General features: G+C 43.7%; 1 protein-coding gene across 1 annotated transcript in view; it reads right to left on the bottom strand.

Moving 5' to 3' along the window:
* Positions 1-25,335, bottom strand: part of arsj (arylsulfatase family, member J) — a 46,564-nt gene that overhangs the window by 9,443 nt on the left and 11,786 nt on the right. The window contains 3 exon segments of the mRNA XM_079491533.1: positions 936-1,073; positions 1,075-1,254; positions 1,256-1,358. Of these exon segments, the coding sequence (XP_079347659.1) occupies positions 936-1,073; positions 1,075-1,254; positions 1,256-1,358 (421 nt within the window).

Raw genomic sequence — 25,335 nt, 5'->3', positions numbered from 1 at the left:
AGCACTGTTCTGAACCAATGTTCATCGGAAAATCATTTTTTAATTGATGGCCTTCATGCCCTGGCACTTGGCCTTGTGCCCTTAAAAAGTTGACCACACTAAAGGCCAAGTGGCCTTGCCCCTAAAAGGATGAAATTCCAGGCCTGCATCTCACTCACTTCACACACTCCACTCACTTCATGCACTTAGGTCATGCAGTGTAGTTCCAAATGCAGCCACGGGGTGGCACTTCTTTGAGTGAGCAAACTGTGGCATAGACAGACTCCCTCACGCAAACAGATTGGTTTGCGTGACCAGTGGTTTTCAACCTCTCTCTCTCTCTCTCTCTCTCTCTCTCTCTCTCTCTCTCTCTCTCTCTCTCTCTCTCTCTCTCTCTCTCTCTCTCTCTCTCTCTCTCTCTCTCTCTCTCTCTCTCCTCTCTCTCTCTCTCTCTCTCTCTCTCTCTCTCTCTCTCTCTCTCCTCTCTCTCTCTCTCTCTCTCTCTCTCTCTCTCAGCCAGCGGTGTTAAGTACTCACTTTTTGGACTACAAAACTGCAATGTAGAAGTACACTGTTACATGTAAAAGACCCGGGATTCAGAATGTACTCGAGTGAAAGTACAAAAGTATTGTGGTCAGAATGCACTTAAAGTACGAAAAGTAAAAGTACCCATTATGCAGAATGTCCCGTTTAAAGTTTTCAAATGTATAAAAAAATCAGACCAGTCTGAAGCGAGTGGTGCAAACAGCACCCCCTATTGGTACTCTAAACATCGGGACATAGGTTAGGACATAGGGACATTGCTGTTCCTTGGAGTGGTTGCACCACTCAAAATCTTTTTTAAAATAGCAGATCTACAAGCTCACAGTGCATCGCAATGCAACACCTGCAAGCTTGTAGATCTGCTATTTTCAAATGGCCAAAATGTACATACTACAACAGGTGTTGTACGGTACCTGCAGCGGCGAATGGACAGCCTGATAGGCCAGGTAGAGGAAGAGTGGCGTGCGCGGGTCGTGGCTGGCCAGGATGCCCACGGCCTTCTGCGTGAACATCAGGGTGGAGTACTGGCCGCGGTCCTGCTCCCACGCCGCCATCCTCGCCCTCGTAGAGGTCGTAGCCGCACATGCCCGCCCCCTCGCACTTGTAGTGGCTGTAGTAGTCGCCGCTGCCGAGCAGCGAGCCGAAGAAGGTGTCGAAGCCGCGCTGCGTGGGCATGCAGCCGCGCTTGTAGAAGCCCAGGTGCCACTTGCCCACCATGTGCGTGGCGTAGCCCCGCCTCCCTCAGCTTCTGGGGCAGCGTGACGTTCTCCAGGGGCAGGCAGTTGGGCTGCGTGGCGCGGATGATGGAGTGCTGGAGGCCCGTGTGGATCTGGTACCTGGAGGAACACACCGGACAGAACAGGAAGGTAAATCACATTCTCTTATTAAAATTACATAATTTTGACCGCAGAACCTCATCTGCAGACGTGTTGTGCCAAGGAAGGAACCCCCAGAAGAGATTTTTTTGAAAATCAAAATAATTCAGTTTCGAGTTTTTTTTTTTTTTTTTATGTTAAAAAATTCCAGATAAGCTTGCAGTGTGTGGCACGAATTGACGCGCTGTGAGACTGTATATCTGATAACAAAAAAAAGGACAACTTTATTAGGAAAATAAATATGACGTTTTTTTAACCCATTTTGGGCGGGAACCCCTTGGTGTTTTAAACATTATGTTATAATTTAGCTATTGAAAAATAGCAGATCTACAAGCTCATAGCGCGCCACCGAGTGGCGCGCTACGAGCTTGTAGGTCTGCTATTTTAGAAAAATCGTAAAAATGTGGCGCAAATCTTTGAATACGTATTCTTTCAAAGTGAATGTTTTTAACTCAGTTCTAAATGGGTTAAGGCTCAGCAAAGTGCTTCCCCCCCCCCCCCCACTCCAACCTGCGATAGGATGTCTCCTTAACCACTTTTCCGCTGACACTAATAGGAAATTAATGTGGGTGTAATCACGTGGAGCAGCTCAATGTGGCATGACTTTGACACTGCTGAATGCTGACAGCGTTTTAAGAGCTTCCCTTCCTTACACTATACAGAAGGAGTTCCCAAAAAGAAACCTTTTGTGTCCACATCTCTGCGAAACCATTTAACTCCAAAATGTTCATTTTTCAGGAAAATGAAAAATACCTCCGCGCCCATCAGTGCCCATACCCGAGGCGGGGTTGGCGAAAGGGGCCTTTCTGTGTGGAGTTTGCGTGTTCTCCCCGTGTCCCCTATAGGGTAGGTACCCTCACAAAAATCATGCAGTAAATCCTGGTCTCTAAACTACCTCCCCCTGGCCAGCTGGTGCCCCTGATGGAGGGGAAATAAACTTTAATATATTAGCGCCCCTCACATCACACAGGAGTGATTTCTTTCTATTCACTTGGTCATTAAGGTCCACAGAATGAGAGGCCTGCTCTGCCGGAAACGTTGCGAAAAAAAGTTATGTCATTTTTGTATACCACACCATAGAGCACCGAAGTCCGACGTCACTTTCAGTAGAGGGCGCCAGTACACAGGTTCATGTATTTTTTTATTTGCATTGAAATCCCCATAGGGGGATTTTAGGTCGCTTCATATAAGAACTGTGTTTGAAAAATAAACCGATCAGCCCGGCCTTTCTGTCAGGGGGTGGGGGGGGGGGGGGGGGTCATTAATGATGTCCATTCATATTTGATACAGCCAGTTTCTGGAGAAAATGGAATTAATTTGCCTTGAAACTACATATGAAAGCAATGTCACGCCCAGCTGTCAACACATTGCATTCCTGAGATTCCTCGTTGACGTAAGCTCAGCTGGCGGTGACTCGACTTGTACTAACCACAAAACATTAAATATCAATACAAATAAATTAAAAAAACGTAATTAACATGTCAGTTTATGTTGTACGACGGACAGCTGCAGCCACCCCGCCTACCCAGAAATGTAGTCTCTGGTTGTTTGACTTGTTTCTAGCGCATATTATGTTACTCTTTGGGGTATATTTGTACATTTCCACCTTCAGTCGATGCTTCATATCCATATGAGTGAAAAGGCTGGGATGATCGGTTTATTTTTCAAACACAGTTCTTATATGAAGAGATCTAAAATCCCCCTATGGGGATATCAATGCAAATAAAAAGTACACAAACCTGTGGACTGGTGCCCTCTACTGACAGTGACGTCAGGACTTCGGTGCTCTATGGACAACCAATATAAGGCAAAATTAAGTAGCATGTGACAATTGTGACATGTCAAACAGGGGGTTTTCATGATTCTGAATCCATTCCAAGCATTAGTTTTGCACGAAAAACACTCCTTTGCCTAAAAACAGCCATAACCGTCATCACAAATGTGATGAGGTCAGCACAAATGTGATGAGGTCATCACATTTGGGCACATTTTTGCAAGTGGCCAAGGAGTGTTTTTCGTGCAAAACTAATGCTGGAATGGATTCAGAATCATGAAAACCCCCTAGTTTGACATGTCACAATTGTCACTTAAATTGCTACTTAAAGCATGATTACATTTGGAGAACGTTGCCTTATATTGGATATCTTTTCTTTTTTTCTTTTTTTTTATATCCTTTATTTACCCAGGGTAGTAGCTGAGCACAAGTGCTCATTTTCAGCAACGCCCTGCACATAGAAACACACAGACACACACACACACACACACACACACACATTAAAACTATGGGAGCTGACCAGTACAACCACAGTCTTATACTGTTGGCCACTAGGCAGCTCCAGGGGGAGCCATTGGGGGTTCAGTGCCTTGCTCAGGGGCACTTCAGCGGTGTTGGGTGAGGGATGACAATCACTTCCCCACCCCGATTTTTCCTGCCCGTCCGGGGAATCGAACCGGCAACCTTTCGGCAACAAGGGCGCTCTTCTAACCCTTAGGCCACCTTCTATGGTGTGGTATACAAAAATGGCCATAACTTTTTTTGATGTTTCTGGCAGAGCAGGCCTCTAATTCTATGGACCTTAAAGTGAATAGATAAACAAGTAAGACGCGCGAACGCGGGAAGCGAACGCAGCTCGTAAATTGCAAAAACAACAATTAGAATAAATTACGTAATTTTTTAAGGTTTTTCCTTTTAAAGTTTTTCCTTTTTAAGTGTTTTTTTTAAGTTAAGTTTTTTTTTAGTTACGTTTTTTGTAAGTTTTTCCTTTTAAAGTTTTTCCTTTTTAAGTTTTTTTTTTAAGTCAAGTTTTTTTTAAGTTAAGTTTTGTGTGTGTGTGCGTGCGTGCGTGCGTGCGTGCGTGCGTGCGTCCGTGTGGTGTTTTTGTGTGTGATACAGTTGCGCCCTCTGGTGGTGGGCGGGTGGTGTTACAGTGTGACAGACAGACACACAGACAGACATGATCTGCTGGGTCTCATAGTAAATGCTCACTGCGTTCGCAATCACTGCGTTCGCAAAAACAAATAAAAAGTAGGGCATGACATCACAGGTTAAACCCTATTCCTTGAGCTTTTGGGCCTGTGGCATGACGTCAGTCCACTGCCCTCCCCAGGTTGGCAGAGGAGGTGTAGCGCCCAGGATTACATTAGATTGACACTGGGTGAAAAAATGGGTTGCAAAATCGTGGGATAAAAAAAGGAAATGAAATGAAAAATATATTTTTTTCAGGAACAGTGACGATATATTCTTTCTTTTTTGGGGGTAAATTAAAGCCCTATACTTGATCATACTACTGCGTCACACAAAAGCATGGAGAGTAGCTGATCCACAAGCTCAAAACATGGTACTTCGAGCTTGTAGATCTGCTACTTTCGCTGTTTTTGAATTAGAATCCTGAAAACTAATGGTTTTGGAAATAATGAGGTTTCCACCCGACAGCGATAAAGTCCTATTTCAAGGCCCAAAAGTATCAAAAACAGTTCTACAATATTGTTGGAAATTTCAGATTCTTATTTTAGCAAGGTGGATAAGGAAGAAAAAAAAATCAAGGTATATATATAAGGAAGAAAAAAAAATCTAATCCAAATAAATAAACGGGTACTAGAGAGCCATAAAAGCAGCCCATAAAAGCAGCCCATGTTTAGAAATGACTGCACTAGACCACAGTGTTCAGAGGCAGTGGCCTGCCCACTGTTCTATTCTACGCTGCTACTCTCAGAGCTTCCAACCGAGGACGTAAACACGCTCACATATCGCTCAGAGAGAAGAAGTGGGTCAGGGGCAGTATGAATTATGTTTAATACCGTTTTTTAACATGCCACTGTATGATATTTCAATAAAATAAAACCAAAACACCGGTTGCCGGTAATCCTTATAAAATGCATCCAATATTGAGGTTTTCTCTCGTGAAAGAATGCTTTCACAGTCCATTTGAGGGTAAAACCTGTGGAGGAGAGACAGAGAGGCTTTGTGAAGGGAGATTACTGCGATGCATTATTCAATCCCATTCTAATTACAATGGAAGTGATCCAACGCTAACTGATATAAGATGACAGAGGCGTGCACGCGCGCGCACACACACACACACACACACACACACACACACACACACACACACACACACACACACACACACACACACACACACACACACACACACACACACACACACACACACACACACACACACACACACACACACACACACACACACACACACACACACACAGGAGAGAGGGGGGAGATGACAGAAGTGGGTCCAGTGCCCGTCTGGTGCAGTGTTGCCATGTCTGATTATTATAAGCAATGTTGGACTTGTTTTTCCAGTAAAGTTACTTGTAAATTATTGGTAGTTTCGGATTGTTTTTAAAGTGTAGTTGCTAAGTTGAGCTTCTTTCCTAATGTTGTTGAAACCTAATTCTCAAACATTTTCACGTCAAGGACCCCAAAATGAATATGCATTTGGGGCCACTATCCAAGGACGACCAATCAAGATGAGTTTTTTCATAAACATTCCAAATTTCCCCCTTTGTTTCTCACGATATTTTGAAAATAGCAGATCTACAAACTCTTGTGAACTTGTATATCTGCAATTTTCAAATGCTCCTTTGGCCTATAGTCGCTGCTTTTTGGGCTTGTTTTTCATAGACCCGGTTGCTTATTTTGCATGCAAAAAAACCTGGCAACACAAACTCTCAGCGCAGTGTTCCAGAGACGTCCAACATCAACATGACAGTCTGTGTTTTGGTGGTAATGCTGATCACAGGAGGGAGGAGCCCGGCGGAATGAGGGCTTGATGAGAAAATGAAGAGCTGTCACTCACAGCGGGGGCCAGGAAGCAGACCTGTGACCTGAAGCTAATGAAGTTCCATATGGAGGAGAGGAGGAGAGCGGAGGGGAGGGGAGGAGAGGAGAGGGGAGGGGAGAGGGGAGGGGAGGGGAGGGGAGAGGAGAGGAGAGGAGAGGAGAGGAGAGGAGAGGAGAGGAGAGGAGAGGAGAGGAGAGGAGAGGAGAGGAGAGGAGAGAAGCAGCCATGCTGGCTGGCACAGAGCTGTGTTGACTCAAGCCTCACACTAGTGTTATTAGTGATGTGGAGAATGACATCTCTGTATCCATTGAATAAATACAGAGACTTCCTATTAGAGCAGTGAAGTTTGAAGTAGACGGTTCCAAATGGGACCCTTACAAGTCTGTAACTCTGAGAGCGTACAAATGGAACCAATTGGACTCTTACAGGTTATATACTGAATTATAGACTGAAGAAGTAAATATAAAATACAATACGTTTGGCATAAATCATTTGGTTTCCCCCAATTTTGCCTGTATAGCAAATCTCTTTGGTGAAGACGGGGTCCACTCTCAGAGATATGGTTGTCCATGACATTTTAAAGTTTTTTTTAAAAGTTCCCCCTCATTTCAATTGCATATAGCAGACGTGAAGTCCACATAACAAGCTCTGACAGTGTGATCAAAACCCGGTTCAGGAAACGATTTCAATAATGATGGAGTCGATTCCGGTTCCTCAATGTTGGATCCGGTTCCAGCGATTCCTCGGGTTCTGGACCGCAACCCTGCACATGCCGCTGCGATGTTGTTATGTGTTGTGAGCTTGCAAGAGAGCCGTGACAACTGACATGTCCGGACATAAACACCAGTATGTGTATGTGGTCACGCAACAACGGGCTCAGAATGGGCTCTATGCACACATAATAGCTCTTCCTACTTCCTTCACAGGTGTTACCGATGATACTAATAAGCCTCTGTTCCATTTAGTGCACAGTGGTTCTCAAACCTTTTAACCCATTTTGGACTGAAGTCGATTAAAAAAAAAGGCTTCTAAATCCTAATTTCTTTTCTGAAAAACCCATGTTTCTATGTCAGTGGTGCTCAACCTTTTTCATGTCAAGGACCCCCAGAATTATCTCTATTGGGCCACAGACCCCCATCGCAAAATATGTAGTTCCAGGGACCCCCCCAGAAGCAAATATTTTAGTTAAAAATGTTCGCTCTGAAATATATATTCAATGATTTGCGCCACATTTTAACGATTTTTCAAAAATAGCAGATCTACAAGCTCATGATCTGCTATTTTTCAATAGCTAAAGTATAACATAATGCTTAAAACACCAAGAGGGGTTCCCGCCCAAATTGGGTTAATTGACTTGATGATTTACGATGCTATCCCTATCAGGACATAACACAACGTTCGGCATGGAACCTTGCTCACCTAAACCTCGCTCAGCGCCTCTTGTGGCTCGAATCCCCTTCAGACTCCATTGGTGAAAATGAGTGCACCTTTTTCAAATCAGACTGCATATACATATAGGTCTGAAGTGGTTTTGTTCAATCAGTAAACAACAATCAAAATCTACGAAGTAAATAGTAACTCAAGTTTTCAAATAATTATATTGGAGTAAAATATTTGCCTTTGATATTTAGTGGAGTAGAAGTAATATCATTGGAAATGGAAAATACCTCAGAATTGTACTTAACCCATTTTGGGCGGGAACCCCTTTTGGTGTTAGCATTATGTTATGCTTTAGCTATAGAAAAATAGCAGATCTACAAGCTCATAGCGTGCCACCGAGTGGCGCACTACGAGCTTGTAGGTCTGCTATTTTTGAAAAATCGAAGAACGACTGACATAGAGACATAGCTTTTTCAGAAACCTGTCAGGATGTAGAAGACATTTTTAGAATCTGATCTCAGGTCAAAATGGGTTAAGTACAGTACAGTAAAGTACATATACTTAGTTGCTTTCCACCACCGGTTTCAATCAGAGCAAGGTTTTCTATAAATCCAACAAATCTACTGTAACGTTTCAATTGCACTAATATAATATCCACAGCTACGACTCTTTGAAGCACAATCAATCAGACGGACGGATCCCTTTTACGAAGCCATTCCGCTGACACCGTGACAGATTCCTGGCCAGTCTCTTCCCCAGACAGAAGGACCGAGCAACAAAAGGCTCTTTTAAAAAAAAAAAGTGCACCGTCGTTCCAAATCCATGACGGTGACGTCCCGGCCTGCTGGCACAGAGACCGGCGACTGAGGAGCGTTGGAACACTCTGCTGTAGTTACACACCAGGTACCATTACCTCTGACCTCATGTCTGTCTGTCTGAATCTGCTGGAAGAAGTATAGTTCAATTTCTTTTACTCGCGTAAATGGAGCAATATGCAGTAAAATCCTGCATTAAAAATGTTACTCGAGTATAAAAAAACCCTCTTAACTGGATTTGACCCTCATTTTAAAGCCACAATACCAAATGAGGCAGTATGCAATACTGCCTCATTTGGTATTGTGGCTTTAATATGAGGGTCAAATAACGTTTAAAAAAATATAGGGTTTTCTTCATTTCCTGAAAATGTTATATTTTTCATTTCCTGATAAATGAACATTTTGGAGTTAGGTGGTTTCTCCCCGATAGCAGAGACATGCTACAGTGACTCATTTGATTGACAGGGGTGACTCTTCCTCCAGACATCACGCAAGTGTTTTCACACTTTTATGAAATCTCTCCGGGGCCTGCGTTAAGCCATACATCAAATGCCAGCAGCTCACTGGAGTACAAAAACAGAGAAGAACATGTTTTTAAGTCTACCCCTGGAGCCTTGAGAAGTCACAGGAGAGAAACTAATCAATTAGAAACTGATGTCAAGATGATTACTGTGGTTTTCAATCGTTCCTCCTGTAATTTAACCCATTTTGACCTGAGATCAGATTCTAAAAATGTCTTCTACATCCTGACAGTTTTCTGAAAAAGCTATGTTTCTATGTAAGTGGTTCTTCGATTTTTCAAAAATAGCAGACCTACAAGCTTGTAGCGCGCCACTCGGTGGCGCGCTATGAGCTTGTAGATCTGCTATTTTTCAATAGCTAAAGCATAACATAACATAACATAACACCGTTAATCAGTGTTGACACACCGCCAGCAGGGCTACTACACATCAGTGGCGGAAAAACTAGTCACATGCTGGAGTAAATGCACTTCAGTAGGGCTGTCACAATTACAACTTTAGGTTGACAAATAATTGTCACACAAATAATTGTGATTCACGATTTAATTGTGTTTTTTTTGCATTGAACATTGGAACGTTAAAATTTGTATTTCTGTTTTCCTTTTAGGCTTCGTAGTCACAAATTGCACAGGGCAGATATGACAAATAACCTGCATATACAAATAAATTACTGACACATTTAATAACTTAATGTTTTTCCAAAAAATAACGGAAATAGTTGATCTACAAACTTACAACACGACACGTCACAAAGTTTGTAGATATGCTATTTTCTACTATTTTTGAAAATGTGTGGACAAACCAAGAATCTAGCATCACTAGAATTTCTGTCTACTTGCTCTGTGTATCAGAGGTGGGCTTGCTCGCCTACGTTTGCCATTTGTCCTATGACAAATCATACAGGGAAATTTCAGGTAATTTGCCAAGGATGGTTATCTTCAAACTTCTCGTGGCAGATTTCCGCACACGGAGGTTGAAGTATGCACAGACCAGTCTTCGATGCACCTATAAATCATAGAGAGCGGGAGGGATGTCCTAAGCCAGCTGTGCTACGTGGAGGAGAGTCTGTCCGCGTTTGTGGTGTTTCTTGAATATATAAAAAATGTTCAACTAAAGCAAAAGTACCTCAAAATTGTACTGAAGTAATCACTTACTCTCCACCACTAGCCAGGGAGCGGTAGTGAAAATAAGTAGCTGGGTTTTACGCTCCGAAAGACGAGGCTCCAGGGTTTTGGACGAGCCCCCAAGAGAGTTATCCAAGCTCCACTGGCACTGCACCCCGAGGGAGCAGCGCCAAAGCAAAGCACCGCAACTGCCACAAAAGTGTTCATTTAACTTTGCCGAGCGAGAAATAGACCCGTAAGGGTACATTTTCAAGTAGAATTAAACACTCGTGTTTTTAGAGTGCAGCGCTGCAAAAACTCCTGAGGTTTTTTACACTCAAGAGTTGAATTAACGATGTGGATTTTACGGCGCTCGGCATAACGGCTATGCAGTGTGTACAAGACATCAACATGCCGATAAAACCAGTGATTTACCGCTAGGATCTCTTCCCGCAAATGCAGAATCCTACAAAAAAAACAATTGGGAGGAAAGCTCATATGTACAAAAGCTGTATTGAGTTCAACTCAATAGAACCCCAATGGAAACAAGGCCCCAAGTGTAATCATTTTAGACAAAGTGTTTGAATATTTAAGTACAGTCAATTAATGGACGTCTTTCTGCACGGGACAATGATTGGACACAGCTGAAGCAGATGTAGATAACCTATGGTTTATTAAAGAGCGTGTGTCGCTCCCCTGGGCCCTGCCTGAAAGGCTCTTAAAAGATTTTTGATGTTTTGCATACTGTACTTTTACTTGTTAACAGTGTATTTTTACAGTGCAGTATTGCTACTTTTACTTAAGTGGTTCGCTGGTCTCTACACCAGAGGTACTAAAACTGTTTTTCTGGCTCAGGTCAGCCCTATGAATAACTTTTTTCATCCAAGGCACCTCTGTGTTACATTGACGGTTGCTCCTTACATTTATGTCATATTATTACAGTACATAAGCAATAAAAACATGTACATCTTTTCTTCTTAGATAAGGTATGTCACGAGGAAAACGTGAGAGAAGTTTACATTAGGACAGATTGAAAATAACTTTACACTTGACATTTAACCACTTGAACCCCATTATCCCTATAGAGGGTATGTTCCATATTGTGCTGATCAGAGCAGTGCATGGTTACTGAGTTATAGCCATTTGAAGTATTGAACACTGCTGCAGTTCCCCATTATGGGTGCAATTTAATTTAAATTACTATTGTCATGACCCATAAACAGTGTTTGTGCGGAGCGTAGCAAGGGTGCGCTTCGACAATGTGTGGCCCTCAGGGGACTCGGCGGGCGGTGAGCATGGGTTGTACCAAGTGGAACATGCATGCGGCATCACGGCAGGCCTATGAACAGTATCTGTGCCAAGCTTGGTGCTAATCGAAGTAACACACGTTACTCGTTGTGTTTTTGATGTCCATGGTTAGTCCATCCATCAACGCAATTTAACCCATTTAGGCCATTTAAAAATGTCTTTTTAAAATGTATTTTTTTCTGAAAAACCTCATGTTTCTATATCAGTGGTGCTCAATATTTCATGTCAAGGACCCCAAAAATTATATGTAATATGCCGCCGACCCCCCATCTGAAAATATGTTGTTCCAGGGACCCCCCCCAGAAGCAAAGATTTGAGTTAAAAAACTGAAACTCTGAAAGAATATATTCAAAGATTTGAGGCACATTTTCACGATTTTTCAAAAATAGCAGACCTACAAGTTCATAGCGCGGCACTCGGTGCCGCGCTATGAGCTTGTAGATCTGCTATTTTTCAATAGCTAAAGCATAACATAATGCTTAAAACACCAAAAGGGGTTCACGCCCAAAATGGGTTAACATTATAGTTGGATTAATAGAAAACATACATCAAATGACCAAGTTTCTTTACATGCTTTGGGTTGTGCACATGGACAGGACTGCCCTCCCGCTTGCCCAGCCACTGATGGATGCGTGTTTCAGCTGAAGTGGTAACGACACCCCAGAGGAAAGGAGAAATTTGGTGAATTTGTTTAGCTGATGACTTGCCGCTGGGCCCGTTCTCTGAGGTTTCACACTTCATTAGGTGCTCAACACGACGTATATATATCGGCCCCGAGGCCCCCCTGTCACAAACATTACTACGTCTATCAGTCCTGGGGCCCAGACTCCTAAGACTTTGACTTAAATATTACTACTTCCTTCAGCCCTGAGGCTTTGACTTAAATATCACTACTTCTACCAGTACTACTTTCATCAGCCCTGAAGCTTTGACTCAAATATTACAAACTGCGGAGCACACAACCAGTGCAAGGCCTGTTCTCTGTGTGTGTGTGTGTGTGTGTGTGTGTGTGTGTGTGTGTGTGTGGCACAGAGGGGGGGAGAAGCAATACATGCCAAAGTGAATTCATGGTAAACCGTATGCATACTGTAAGTACTATTTGACCCTCTTACACTCTCTGGTGAACTATATGAGCATACAGTGTGTTCCACCTCCTGCCACACACACACACACACACACACACACACACACACACACACACACACACACACACACACACACACACACACACACACACACACACACACACACACACACACACACACACACACACACACACACACACACACACACACACACACACACACACACACACACACACACACACACACACACACACACACACACACTCTCCATGGTAACGCTCCTCACAACACACCTGGTGGCAAACGTTTTAATATTTTATGGGGGGAAAAAGAATACTGTATATGTGCTACTAATGTACTGAACAGCAGTGATTCTAACACCACAGTGCACTGGCTTCCTTCCAGGGATGGAAAGTACCTACATCGATACATTAAATGACTTGAGTACAATTCTCTCCCTCTCTGGGTCGTCCTCAGACGAGCCCTCCCACAGTCGCCTGCAAGGTGCAATACTCCCCTACATCTCAGACGCAAATAATGTACTTTTTCACTCCAGTACTGTCATTTGGTTGTAGGTTTAGCTTTAAGCCCCATTTAGTTTATTCAAAAATGGCTGACGTAGCTACAAGATCACAATGCGACGTGATATGTGAGATTTTTTTTTTTTAAGATTTTGACCCATTTTGAAAACAAACAAAATAAACGAAAAAAAGAAAAAGGGTACAATAGGACATTCTGCATTCTTGAATACAGGCCATTGTGGCGTTGCTACTTTTACTTAAGTACAAAATAGAATCAGAGTACTTCTTCCATGACTGCTATTCTTTCCCCAGGTCTTTTGGAAAGGAGCTGGAGAGATACCGCTATACGCTTGAAGAGGATTCTGAAACGCTTTTCAGGACAGAGAGAGAAAGGACAGAGAGAGAAAGAGACGAGATGTGCAGAACCCTATATACTAGCTTAAGTATAAATCTAGGGCGTGAGAGATTCATATATATTGTAATAATAATCCAAATCTGCCAAGGAACTAGTAACTGAAGTTATTAAGTAAAAGTATATGAAGTACTGAAACATGGACACACTCAAGTATGATTTTGAGGTACTTCGACGTTCCCAAGTACCGCACATTGAGTAAATGTACTTGGTTACTTTCCAGTGCCACTAAAAGAAGACGGAGAGAGGAGATACCGCTCCGCTTGAAGATCTTCATAGGGTTACTTACTTGGCACATGCACCCGTGGATAGAGAGAGAGAGAGAGAGAGAGAGAGAGCAGCGAGATGCGCTGAATCGGATACATCTCCGCTGAACGCAGGGCGGCTTGCTGGTCAGGTCAATGAGTGCAGCGCTTAAACGGACGAGACCGCTGCGGTGCGACAGAACTGACGGCAGAGAGTCTTGGTTTCATTTGGCCATGGAAAGATTTCACATCACTCTGGTGGTCTTCTCTAGGCTAGCCGGGGGGTGGGGGTATTGAGAGGAGCCCACAACCCCCCCCCCCCCCCCCCCCCCCCCCATCCACACACACACACACACACACACACACACACACACACACACACACACACACACACACACACACACACATAGAGGAGGTATTGTTCCTCGGACTCTGTGTGATTCATTGTGTGATGCAATATGAATCCATCCAGCATGTTGATGGTAATAAAAACTGAACACAACAAAAACACTGACGGCTTGGAAATGTCCACACTGTGTTTACTGTTTACAGCTCAAATAGGGCCGGATTTGAATGCATTTATTTGATTATGTTAGCCTTTATTTGTGCAGGAGAGGTCCGTTGAGGACGAGTGATCTTTTTTGGCAACGCCCTGCTAGACACATATCAGATTCTAAAAATGTCTTCTACATCCTGACAGTTTTCTGAAAAAGCTATGTTTCTATCGTCAGTCGTTCTTCGATTTTTCAAAAATAGCAGACCTACAAGCTCGTAGCGCGCCACTCGGTGACGCGCTATGAGCTTGTAGATCTGCTATTTTTCAATAGCTAAAGCATAACATAATGCTAACACCAAAAGGGGTTCCCGCCCAAAATGGGTTAAAACCTGGGAACTGAGCAGTACAACCACATTGCTATTATTCTTATGCTGCGTTTCCGCAAAGATACAGTCTACCATTCATGTTCAATGGAAGCCAGCGACATGAAGATACAAAGATACAGTCTACCATTCATGTTCAATGGAAGCCAGCGACATGAAGATACAAAGATACAGTCTACCATTCATGTTCAATGGAAGCACAGCGACATGAAGATACAAAGATACAGTCTACCATTCATGTTCAATGGAAGCACAGCGACATGAGATACAACGATACAGTCTACCATTCATTTTCAATGGAAGCACAGCGACATGAGATACAACGATACAGTCTACCATTCATTTTCAATGGAAGCACAGCGACATGAGATACAACGATACAGTCTACCATTCATTTTCAATGGAAGCACAGCGACATGAGATACAACGATAGTCTACCATTCATTTTCAATGGAAGCACAGCGACATGAAGATACAAAGATACAGTCTACCATTCATTTCCAATGGAAGCCAGCGACATGAAGATACAAAGATACAGCCTACCATTCATTTCCAATGGAAGCACAGCAACATGAAGATACAAAGATATACATCCGATGTTTGTATGCAAAAGCTACAACAGCTACAAAGCTGTAAAACAGGTTTCAACTTCAGCTACAAAGATACAAAGCTACAAATACACGGTGTAGCTTCGTATCATCTTTTGCATCTGCCAGAAATATGGATATGAGAGGTTTATACCAGACAGCAATGAGATATAGCAAAATAGGTTTTTCAGAAAACTGTTATGCTTTAGAAGACATCTTTACAGTCAGCCTCAGGTTTTAATGGGATAAAAATAATCAAAGAAGAAGGGCCCCTGGACTCATGTGGTACACGATGCACAATCAAGCATACATCAGGTGGGGGCACGGTGGCACAGTCAGTAGTGCTGTCGCCTCACAGCTAGAAGGTCCTGGGTTCGATTCCCACTGGGGACGCTGTGGGCATGCTCTCTCCTCCGCGTCATCAGAGCCATGGGGAGAACAGAGTTTGCATGTTCTCCCCGTGTAGGTACCCTCACAAAAAACATGCAGTAATCCTGGTCTCTAAACTACCTCCCGCTGGGGCGCCTGATGGAGGAGAATGGTCCGACTGGGTTTCCCCAGTCAGGTGAAAAGAAGCAGCTTGGACTCCTCATGCATAGAAGGAAGCATGAGGTCAGTCCGCTGCCCCCCCAGGTTGGCAGAGGCGTCCAGGATTACATTAGGAAATTGACACTGGGTGAAAAAATGGGTTGCAATATCGTGGGATAAAAAATATTAAAAAGAAAAGAATCAGGTGGAAGTGGGTCGGCATTTGCAAAAGGTTTTGTTTTCCATCACCATTATCTCTCCAGCCATTTTTAGTTAGTGCCCTCCTCGTTTTGCCCATCATTTTTTTTTTTTCATGAAAATGTGTTTAGTTTTGGATTGGTCTGCAGTACATCTTCTTTCGATTATTATTATTATAATAATAATTAATATAATTATTATTATTTTCTGTATTTGTGATCAGGGACCATATTCCACTCCTCCTGGCCCTCACTCCAATTGTTCTTTATTTGTCCTGCAGTGCAGAGAGAGAGAGAGAGACTCTGTTCCCCTTTTTTAACCTTTTCTTCCCCAATTTTTAAAAAGACCCACAGAGAACAGGAAAAAAAACAATACCCATAACACATCATGTGGGATGTTTTGTTACGACACGTGCATCTGTGTGTGTGTGTGTGTGCACGTGTGTGCGCACATGAAACAGGGCCCCTCTCTCTCTCTCTCTCCCCTGAGAAGGCAGCGGAAGAAATACTCACAACCTTTTCAAAAAATGGTAGTGGAGTACAATATTTGCCTTTGAGATGTAGTGGAGTAGAAGTAAAAAAATACCTCTCAAAATTGCACTCAAGTATAGTACTTGAGTGAAGTTACTTTCCAAGCACTGTGAGAAGGGCAGAGGGTGCAGTGTGCTGGTACAGCACCGTGCAAATGGGAAATGTCACGCAAAGTGTGATCTGTCTCCACAGATCAGTCCAGCCTACTGGAGGCCTTCCGTGGAGCCTGGCACAAGGTGGAACATGGGAGAAATTCCCACGGATCTCCCTGCTGCTCATGTTCTTGGTGATGTATGGGACGAGTGTGTTTTCAAGCGTGATGCACTGCATGCGAGCTTGCAGAGCTTGTAGCGAGCTTGTAGATTGTGTAGTGTGTGTGTGTGTGTGTGTGTGTGTGTGTGTGTGTGTGTGTGTGTGTGTGTGTGTGTGTGTGTGTGTGTGTGTGTGTGTGTCTTTGTGCGCGTGCTATAAGCTGTTATCAGATGGCAGAAGGTGGGTGTGTAGCAAGTAACTCATAAAGTAATAATGGTTCAGAGAAACAAAAAAACATTGGGGAAAAAAACTGATGTCCCAGGAGGGGAACGCGCCAATAGGGCCCACCCCTCCTACTCCTCCTCCTCCTCCTCCTCCTCCTCCTCCTCCTCCCTGGCCTCATATCTTTGCAGGTCAGAGGGAGGGCATTTGAAGGACAGTTGTAGGTCTTTTGTGTTTATGAGCCCTTTTAAAAGTACGAGTAAAAAGTACGAGTCGAGCCTCAGGGATGCTGTTAATTTAATTTAAAACCATGCGAGGCATGAGTGGGGGGGAGCGATACAGTGAAGAGGCCGCAGTTAGGGCGGTCAGGGACACACAGTCCCTTACCGCCTTAGATTGGTTCCAGTCCTATCTTTCAGACAGGAGCTTCTCTGTGGCCGTTGGTCCCTACTCCTCTGAGTCCTCTACACTGTCATGTGGCGTTCCACAGGGATCGGTCCTAGGTCCACTTCTATTCGCTCTATATTTACTTCCCCTAGGTCCAATAATAAGCAGCTTTGAGGGTATCTCCTATCACTGCTATGCCGACGACATACAGTTGTACTGCTCATTCAAGCCAGATAAGATCGACATAATCAACACTCTCCATGAATGTCTAGCGGCCATCAAAAACTGGATGGCCAGCAATTTTTTGCAACTAAATGCAGAAAAAACCCAAGTTTTAATTGTTGCCCCAGATAAAGTTGCTGCAGATGTTTCCAACCACCTCGGGTCACTAAAATCTAACATTTGCTCCAACCCTAGAAACTTAGGAATTATCCTAGACCAGGCAATGCTTCTGGATAAGCATGTTAGGTCCGTTTCCAGTGCCTGTTTCTTCCACCTTCGCAATATAGCCAAACTTAGATCTGTTGTTTCACACCCGGAGTTAGAAATGATCATCCATGCATTTATATCATCACGTTTAGATTACTGTAATTCCCTTTTCACATGTCTCTCCAAATCCTCATTAGACCGTCTGCAACTGGTTCAGAACGCTGCTGCCAGATTGCTGACCAGCTCCAGGAGATCCTGCCACATCACCCCCATCCTGTTGTCCTTGCACTGGCTCCCAGTAAAGTATAGAATTAATTTTAAAATCCTTGTCATCACACACAGAACCCTCCATGGCCAGGCACCCCCATATATCTCTGACTTACTCCACCCATATGTTCCCAGAAGGTCTCTGAGATCCTCATCCCAAGCCCTGCTGGTCGTTCCACCCACAAAATTAATAACTAAAGGTGATCGAGCCTTTGCCAGTTTTGCCCCCAGGTTATGGAACAACCTCCCGGATCACCTGAAATCGGTGGCCTCTGTGGACCTTTTTAAAAAGCTTTTAAAGACCCACCTTTTTAGACAGGCCTTTGCAACGTAGTACTGTACTGATTTCTTGATTTTTACCAGTGCCATTTGCTCTGTCTTCTTTTTCTTTGCTTTATTCTTATTATTTTTATTCTTAATATTTACTTTTACTACCATTGACATGTTTTGTTTTTATTGTTGTGAAGCACTTTGTGACTATGATGTCTGTGAAATGTGCTCTATAAATAAAATTTACTTACTTACTTACTTACTTACAGTCCTATAAACAAAGGGTGCACGTAACGTTTTTTTGGGCTGGTTCTCAGAGGAGCACCTGGAGATGTTGCTTGGTGCACACATGTAGCGGGCGGACGATTTTTTTGTGGACTATATTTTTTCCGCAGCCTTTTTAAAAGAACCATTCTTTTTTTCTGCATGTGTGAATCTCTGTGACACAACTGTGCATTCATCACATTTACAGGGGCTGACTGTGAAAGGAGTTCCAGCGGTCAGTGCCTTGCCTCCACCTCCTACTCTCCAAACTGTGATTTATACAGATTTTTGGTCTGCGTTTGTGTCGCAAACCAAAAGTAGCAGATCCGCACGCTGCAGCTCACAGTGGTGGGTAAAAAAGTACTCACACTTATGTATAAAAGTATCAATATTATCAATAAATTCACTTGAGTAAAAGTACAAAGGTATTGGTATCAAAATGTACCAAAAGGATAAAGTACTCATTTTGCAGAATGTCCCATTTCACAAGGTCGAAATATATACAAATCTTTTGAAAATAGCAGATCTACAAGCTCACAGTGCATCACGATGCATGCGACACATTGAGAGCTTGTAGATCGGCTATTTCCAAATGGCCAAAATGTATATAGGACTGAAGTAAAGTAACTAATTCCTATAATTCCAGTGGAGTAAAAGTACAATATTTGCCTCTGAGATGTAGTGGAGTAGAAGTAAACGTATACCGACAACTGGAAATACTCCAGTAAAGTAAAAAATAAAAAAAAACACAAAATGGTACTTATCGGGCTATTTTCGGAGCACGACGCGGCGCGCAATCGAGCATAAATCAGCCATTTAAATACTGCAGTGAGCGCATCGCTGCTGGCGTGCCACTGTAATCACGCTATCTCGGCCGGTTTATTTACACAACTCGGCAGCCAGGGCCAGCAAATCACACACGCCATTAAACGCCAAGTCGGCGAGCGGGGGGGGTGGGGTGGGGGGGGTGGTTCGCGATTGTTGAAAACATCCCGCAAGACAAGTGCGCTGGCCAGCAAGCGGAGGAGGAGGTCGCAGAGGTTCCCTTCCCTCCCATGCAAAAAAAACCCTCTTCTCGGGGGCCGGGTGCGGGACGGGACCGGCCTCCTCTCTCCGTGTAAGTGCTGTTCCACGTCCTCAACCACATATGGTTCAAATAAAGCAAGCCTCTCCTCGGCTCCTCTGCAGCTAATCAAATTCAGCCTCGGAGCGGAGTGGCATTGTTGCCAGATTTTTGGGGGAAGAGAGATATAAGCACAAGGGGGTCCGTGAAAACCGTCCCAAAAGAAGGGGCTGTCAGTCACTCTTCATATGACCACCGCGCTCTGACTGTAGGTGCGCCACCAGATTCAAAACATATCAAAATCAAGGAGATGGGTCGCACACACCAAGACTGTGGTTTGAAATAAAACTTTTTGAACCACAGTCTTGGTGTGTGCGACCCATCTCCTATGCATGTTCACAAAATGTATAAACAATTTTGCATGGAGGTGCCCAGGTGTCCCTATAGAGCCTACCCCCTACCCTGTATCCCCCACAACTACTGTACCAACAATTACATTTACAACAAGCCAATTTGCAGACAAAAATATGCCCAAAGTCGCTTATAATGAGCGGACATGGCAACCCTGCGGAGTGGAGCGTAGCGAAGCTCCGGTACCTCCCCCCTCCTCCTCCTCGTCGTGTCCCTTCGCTAAGCTCGTTCGCAGCCGGCTCTTCTGCACTCCCACCTCCCGCCCTTCCATCGCATTCGCTCTGCGCCTTACTTGGCTCTCATCCTCAAATTCTCCATCGAGTCCCCCCACCCCCCTCCCCTCTCACAGGCATCGAACATGCATTCTGTATGTCTCTCTCTCTCTCTCTCTCTCTCTCTCTCACACTCTCTGTTCGTGTGAAAGGCCGCCCCGTTGCCTTGAACCACCCTCATTCTTTCACTTGATTAACCCATTTTGGACTAAGGTTGATTAAAAAAAACTTAAAAAGGCTTCTAAATCCTATTTTTTTTCTGAAAAACCCATGTTTCTATGTCAGTGGTGCTCAACATTTTTCATGTCAAGGACCCCCAGAATGATCTCTATTGGGCCGCGAACCCCCATCTGAAAATATGTAGTTCCAGGGACCCCCCAGAAGCCAATATTTTAGTTAAAAATGTTCGCTCTGAAATATATATATATTCAAAGATTTGCGCGACATTTTCACGACTTTTCAAAAATAGCAGACCTACAAGCTCGTAGAGCGCCACTCGGTGGCGCGCTATGAGCTTGTAGATCTGCTATTTTTCAAAAGCTAAAGCATAACATAATGCTAACACCAAAAGGGGTTCCCGCCCAAAATGGCTTAAGAGCTCTCAGCCACATCGTCCCACTTGTTTCGGCTCAACATCATCAGCGACGTGCGAGCCAAGCTAGTGTGCAACGACGACAGAGGCTTGGTGTGAACCAACGGACGGACGGACGGAGGGGGGAAAGGCCAAAAGGGAGGAAGCCGTGACAGATGTGTAAAAAAACAAAAAAAACAGGAGATGATGGAGTGAAGGAGAGGCTATAGGATGAGGCTCCGATGGGTGTGGACAGATGATGGCCCGGGGGGCCAAATGAGTGGTGGACACATACTTGTGGAGGAGGAGGAGGCGGAGGAGTTGTGTGTATGTGTGTGTGTGTGTGTGTGTGTGTGTGTGTGTGTGTGTGTGTGTGTGTGTGTGTGTACATGTAAGGGCCTATACCCCCACAAGTAGACTTTGAGGAATAGACATGGTTGAGAACAATTTTCTATAATTCCTATAATAATGGTTGGTTAAAACTGATTTAGGGAGTAAAAACCTTACAATTGGTACAAGAGTTATGCGTGATTTACACTTGGCGTGTCACACAATTAAGTAGCCTATACCTTAGGCTTTAGGGTTCGGGTTAAGGAGGGCAAAAGCAATATTAAGTGCCATTTATAAAATTGCTATCCTCCCCCTGTCATCTCAAGTATAATAAAACCAACGCGTATGCGTGTGTGTACTGTACGTGCGTGTGTGTGTGTGTGTGTGTACGCGTGTGTGTGTGTGTGTGTGTGTGTGTGGGGGGGGGGGGGGGGGTCTTTTAACAAAATAAACTCCCCGCACTCCCTGCGGTCTGGTTGAGTTTCAGAGTCCAGAGGTTTGTATCATCCATCCAACAGAGTTGGGGGGCTGACAGACAGAGCACCACTCTCTGTACGTACCGGCTGGCTGCTATCCTTAGTGACCATCTCCTCGCCGCCCGCCAGCTAGCCCCCTCGGGGGGAGCATTCCTAATCAGCTGTTTGTTGACGGACGGCAGTGTGTTGGCGATGTAGGACTCTGATAACGAAATTTAATTTAAATGTTGATTCCTCATTGTCACTGGCTTGGCAGGATTTAATCCATTTTGGGCGGGAACCCCTTTTGGTGTTTTAAGCGTTACGTTATACTTTAGCTATTGAAAAATAGCAGATCTACGTAGCTCGTAGCGCGCCACCGAGTGGCGCGCTACGAGCTTGTAGGTCTGCTATTTTTTTTAAGTCGTGAAAATGTGGTGCAAATCTTTGAAAATATATTCTCTCAGAGCGAACATTTTTAACTCAAATCTTTGCTTCCAAGAGGTCCCTGGAACAACATATTTTCAGATGGGGGTCGGCAGCCAATTACATAATTATAATTCTAGGGGTCCTTGACATGAAAATGTTTTGAGAACCACTGACAGAAACATAGGTTTTTCAGAAAATTGTCATGATTTAGAAGAAATTTTTTAAATTTCGACGTCAGGCCTAAATGGGTTAAATGTGCGAGCACTCCGTAGTTCTGACGCGTACGAAGCAGTTTGTATGAGAGAGAGGATAACATTCGGGATCCTTCTTTCTTTAACCCATTTTGGGGCGGGAACCCCTTTTGGTGCATGTTTTAAACATTATGTTATGCTTTAGCTGTTGAAAAATAGCAGATCTACAAGCTCATAGCGCGGCACTCGGTGCCGCGCTATGAGCTTGTAGATCTGCTATTTTTGAAAAATCGTGAAAATGTGCCTGAAATCTTTGAATTCTTTCAGAGTTTCAGTTTTTAACTAAAATCTTTGCTTTTGGGGTGTCCCTGGAACAACATATTTTCAGATGGGGGTCGGCGGCATATTACATATAATTTTTGGGGGTCCTTGACATGAAATATTGAGAACCACTGATACAGAAACGTGGAGGTTTTTCCGAAAAAAAATACATTTAAAAAAATCGACGTCAGGCCTAAATGGGTTAACCACCTCTAAACTCTCGTTGACTGCGTTCCACCAGGGCTCTATAATAGATCCACTCTACACCAAGTCTCTTTGAACCACAATAGACGCTATAGGGTTCTTGTGGTTAAAGGCCGTTATTAACCATAATGAACCCTATAGCATCCCTATAGAGCGTCGCAGTCCCGCCTCCTACCCTGGACCAGGAAATGAAACCCAATGCATTATTCTCATAGACATTTCTTAAAGTATTTATTTAAAGACGGTTACGCCGCGGACAAAGCCAACTCGAGTCGTGACAACTCATGACAACACAAACAATATTTTGGACCAAACAAATAATTAGAAAGAAGAAAAAAACGGCAGGTTACAACACTTTTTTGTTGTTTTTCTTCTTTGTAATTATTTGTTTGGTCCAAAATATTGTTTGTGTTGTCATGAGTTGTCACGACTCGAGTTGGCTTTGTCCGCGGCGTAACCGTCTTTAAATAAATACTTTAAGAAATGTCTATGAGAATAATGCATTGGGTTTCATTTCCTGGTCCAGGGTAGGAGGCGGGACTGCGACGCTCTATTCTGGGCATGTCGAAAAGTCAAAACATTCTGCAAAACATTTGGCAAAGAATTAACGTGTGAGCTTATTTATTAGGCATTTTCACTTTTCGATGTACAAAGAAGTATAGTCTATAGAGGGTTTACGTGGTTAAGACTGTATACACAGTACAGTGGTCCCAGATGCCAATTGAAAAGTTACAGAAAACATTACAGTAGGCCTATATATCATTGTTTTATTATGACGATTGAAATTATAACCCCTAGAGATGTTGGCATAGATCAAAAATGTTTTGAGTGGTTCCTCAAAGACGATAATCTTGATAGGCTACATATGGTGTGGATACTTTTCATGGCGTGGCGAGATCTGTGTTCATGGGCCGCAGCAGTATCAAAGGTATTGAACAAACACTTGCATCCTTCCCAACTTGCATGGATCCTAGTAGGCCAGTGCCCAAACTGCCCAAATTGTCAGGTACAATTAGGTAAGACTAATGTGGTGTACAGACGAGGACGTATTCTGTGTTACTCGGACAAGTAATTAGCCGATCTGCCCTTTTTGTCACACGGAGACGGCGTTTTGGGGGACTTAAACGGCTAATTTTGAAACTACCTTCCAGAGTGGGAAAGTTTGGAGACGCGACTTTCACGTCTCCGTGTGTATAGCAAATGCCGCCTAATTTGCTGAAACGGTGATGTCATAGTCCCCTCGCCCCCTCCAAACTAACCAGTGTTAATGGTTTATTTCACCAGAACCACTTAAGTATCACAGCTATTTTATATGTGCACATAATGTCTATAAATCTCTTCTCCAAAAATAGCCGATCTGCAGCCCGCATGCATGAGCTTGTAGAGGAGCTATTTTTGGAGAACAGAAACAACACCCCCGATCGGGAAAAATGTATACATATTTACGCAAACAGTTGCTGAGATTGAGCAGGCGTGCATGCACGAGAGAGGAGTTATGTGTGTGAGGAGCTGATCACAGATAGAGGGAAAGTGTTATATTTGGCCTATTATTTATGCTATATATAATTGACCGCGTCTGTGTCAGTCTCACAGTCACAGCAGCAGTGCACACGAGAGAGAGGGGGAGAGAGAGAGAGAGAGGGAGGGAGAGAGAGAGAGGGAGAGAGAGAGAGAGAGGGGGAGAGAGAGAGGGAGAGAGGTGCTGCGTGTTAAAAAATAAATAGGCTACTCATCTTTGTGTTCTAGTTTCACCTTATTGCTGAGTGACACACAGGGAAAAGCAAGGGTTTAGAAGTGAAAAAGTCTGTTGTGGAGAAACATATGCACTCTTCACAGAGTGATTAGCCTACTAATGAGTGACAGGTGCTGCCACTTTTGTTGCGTGGCTGAGGATGTCTGTTGGAGAGTGTGAGTGAGACAGACTTTTTGGGTGGCCATCTACAGGCCGGCCATGTGTACAACTTTCTCTTGAAAACGGAGCAGTTTACCGGTCTCGTGTATACATCATACATAATTAACATAACCAAGTTTTATATCGTTCACAAACTTGCGCTTATAATAACTAATAAGCAACACTGGCAGCTACTGCCCGTCAATGGCCTAAATCCGAGCCTGTTGTGCGAGAAGAGCGACCACACACGAGACTCGTCCGGACAAGTCCGTTGTCACGGCTCTCTTGAGCTGCGAGGCCTCTCCAATCCCTGACACTCCTGGAGTGTGTTTACTGAAATTACAGCAACATTCCATCATCCCACACTGCACCTATAGTCTGAAGTGGAAAAGGAAGAGACACATAGCTCCTGGGAGCTAGACGTGATACAGTCTCGCCATGCCACAGGATTTCCACTGACATACACGTTGTTGCCGTCAGGGAAAGAGACCTTGTATCTCCATGTTTTGTTTTTTTCCCCAATAGATGAATACCCTACTTTGGCATAGGACAGTGTGGCATACATTTAGACAAAGCAATCTTCAGATCTACACGCTTGCGATGCCTGTGAGTTTTATAAATATAATGTAACCAATGAAAAGCATTAAAGCTTTGTGTAACTTTTTTTTAAGAATAAAATGCGATTTTGTCCATCTATATGGTTTGAGTATGTATTTGAGATTTTGAGTATGTTAATACAATTATACAATCGGGGTGTTTGTATTGTCCTCCCTGCTCTTCTATTGAGACATTTAG

Source organism: Electrona antarctica, assembly GCF_951216825.1.
Source record: "Electrona antarctica genome assembly, chromosome: 21".
Lineage (NCBI taxonomy): Eukaryota > Metazoa > Chordata > Actinopteri > Myctophiformes > Myctophidae > Electrona > Electrona antarctica.
This window is presented reverse-complemented; position numbering and strand designations above follow the sequence as displayed.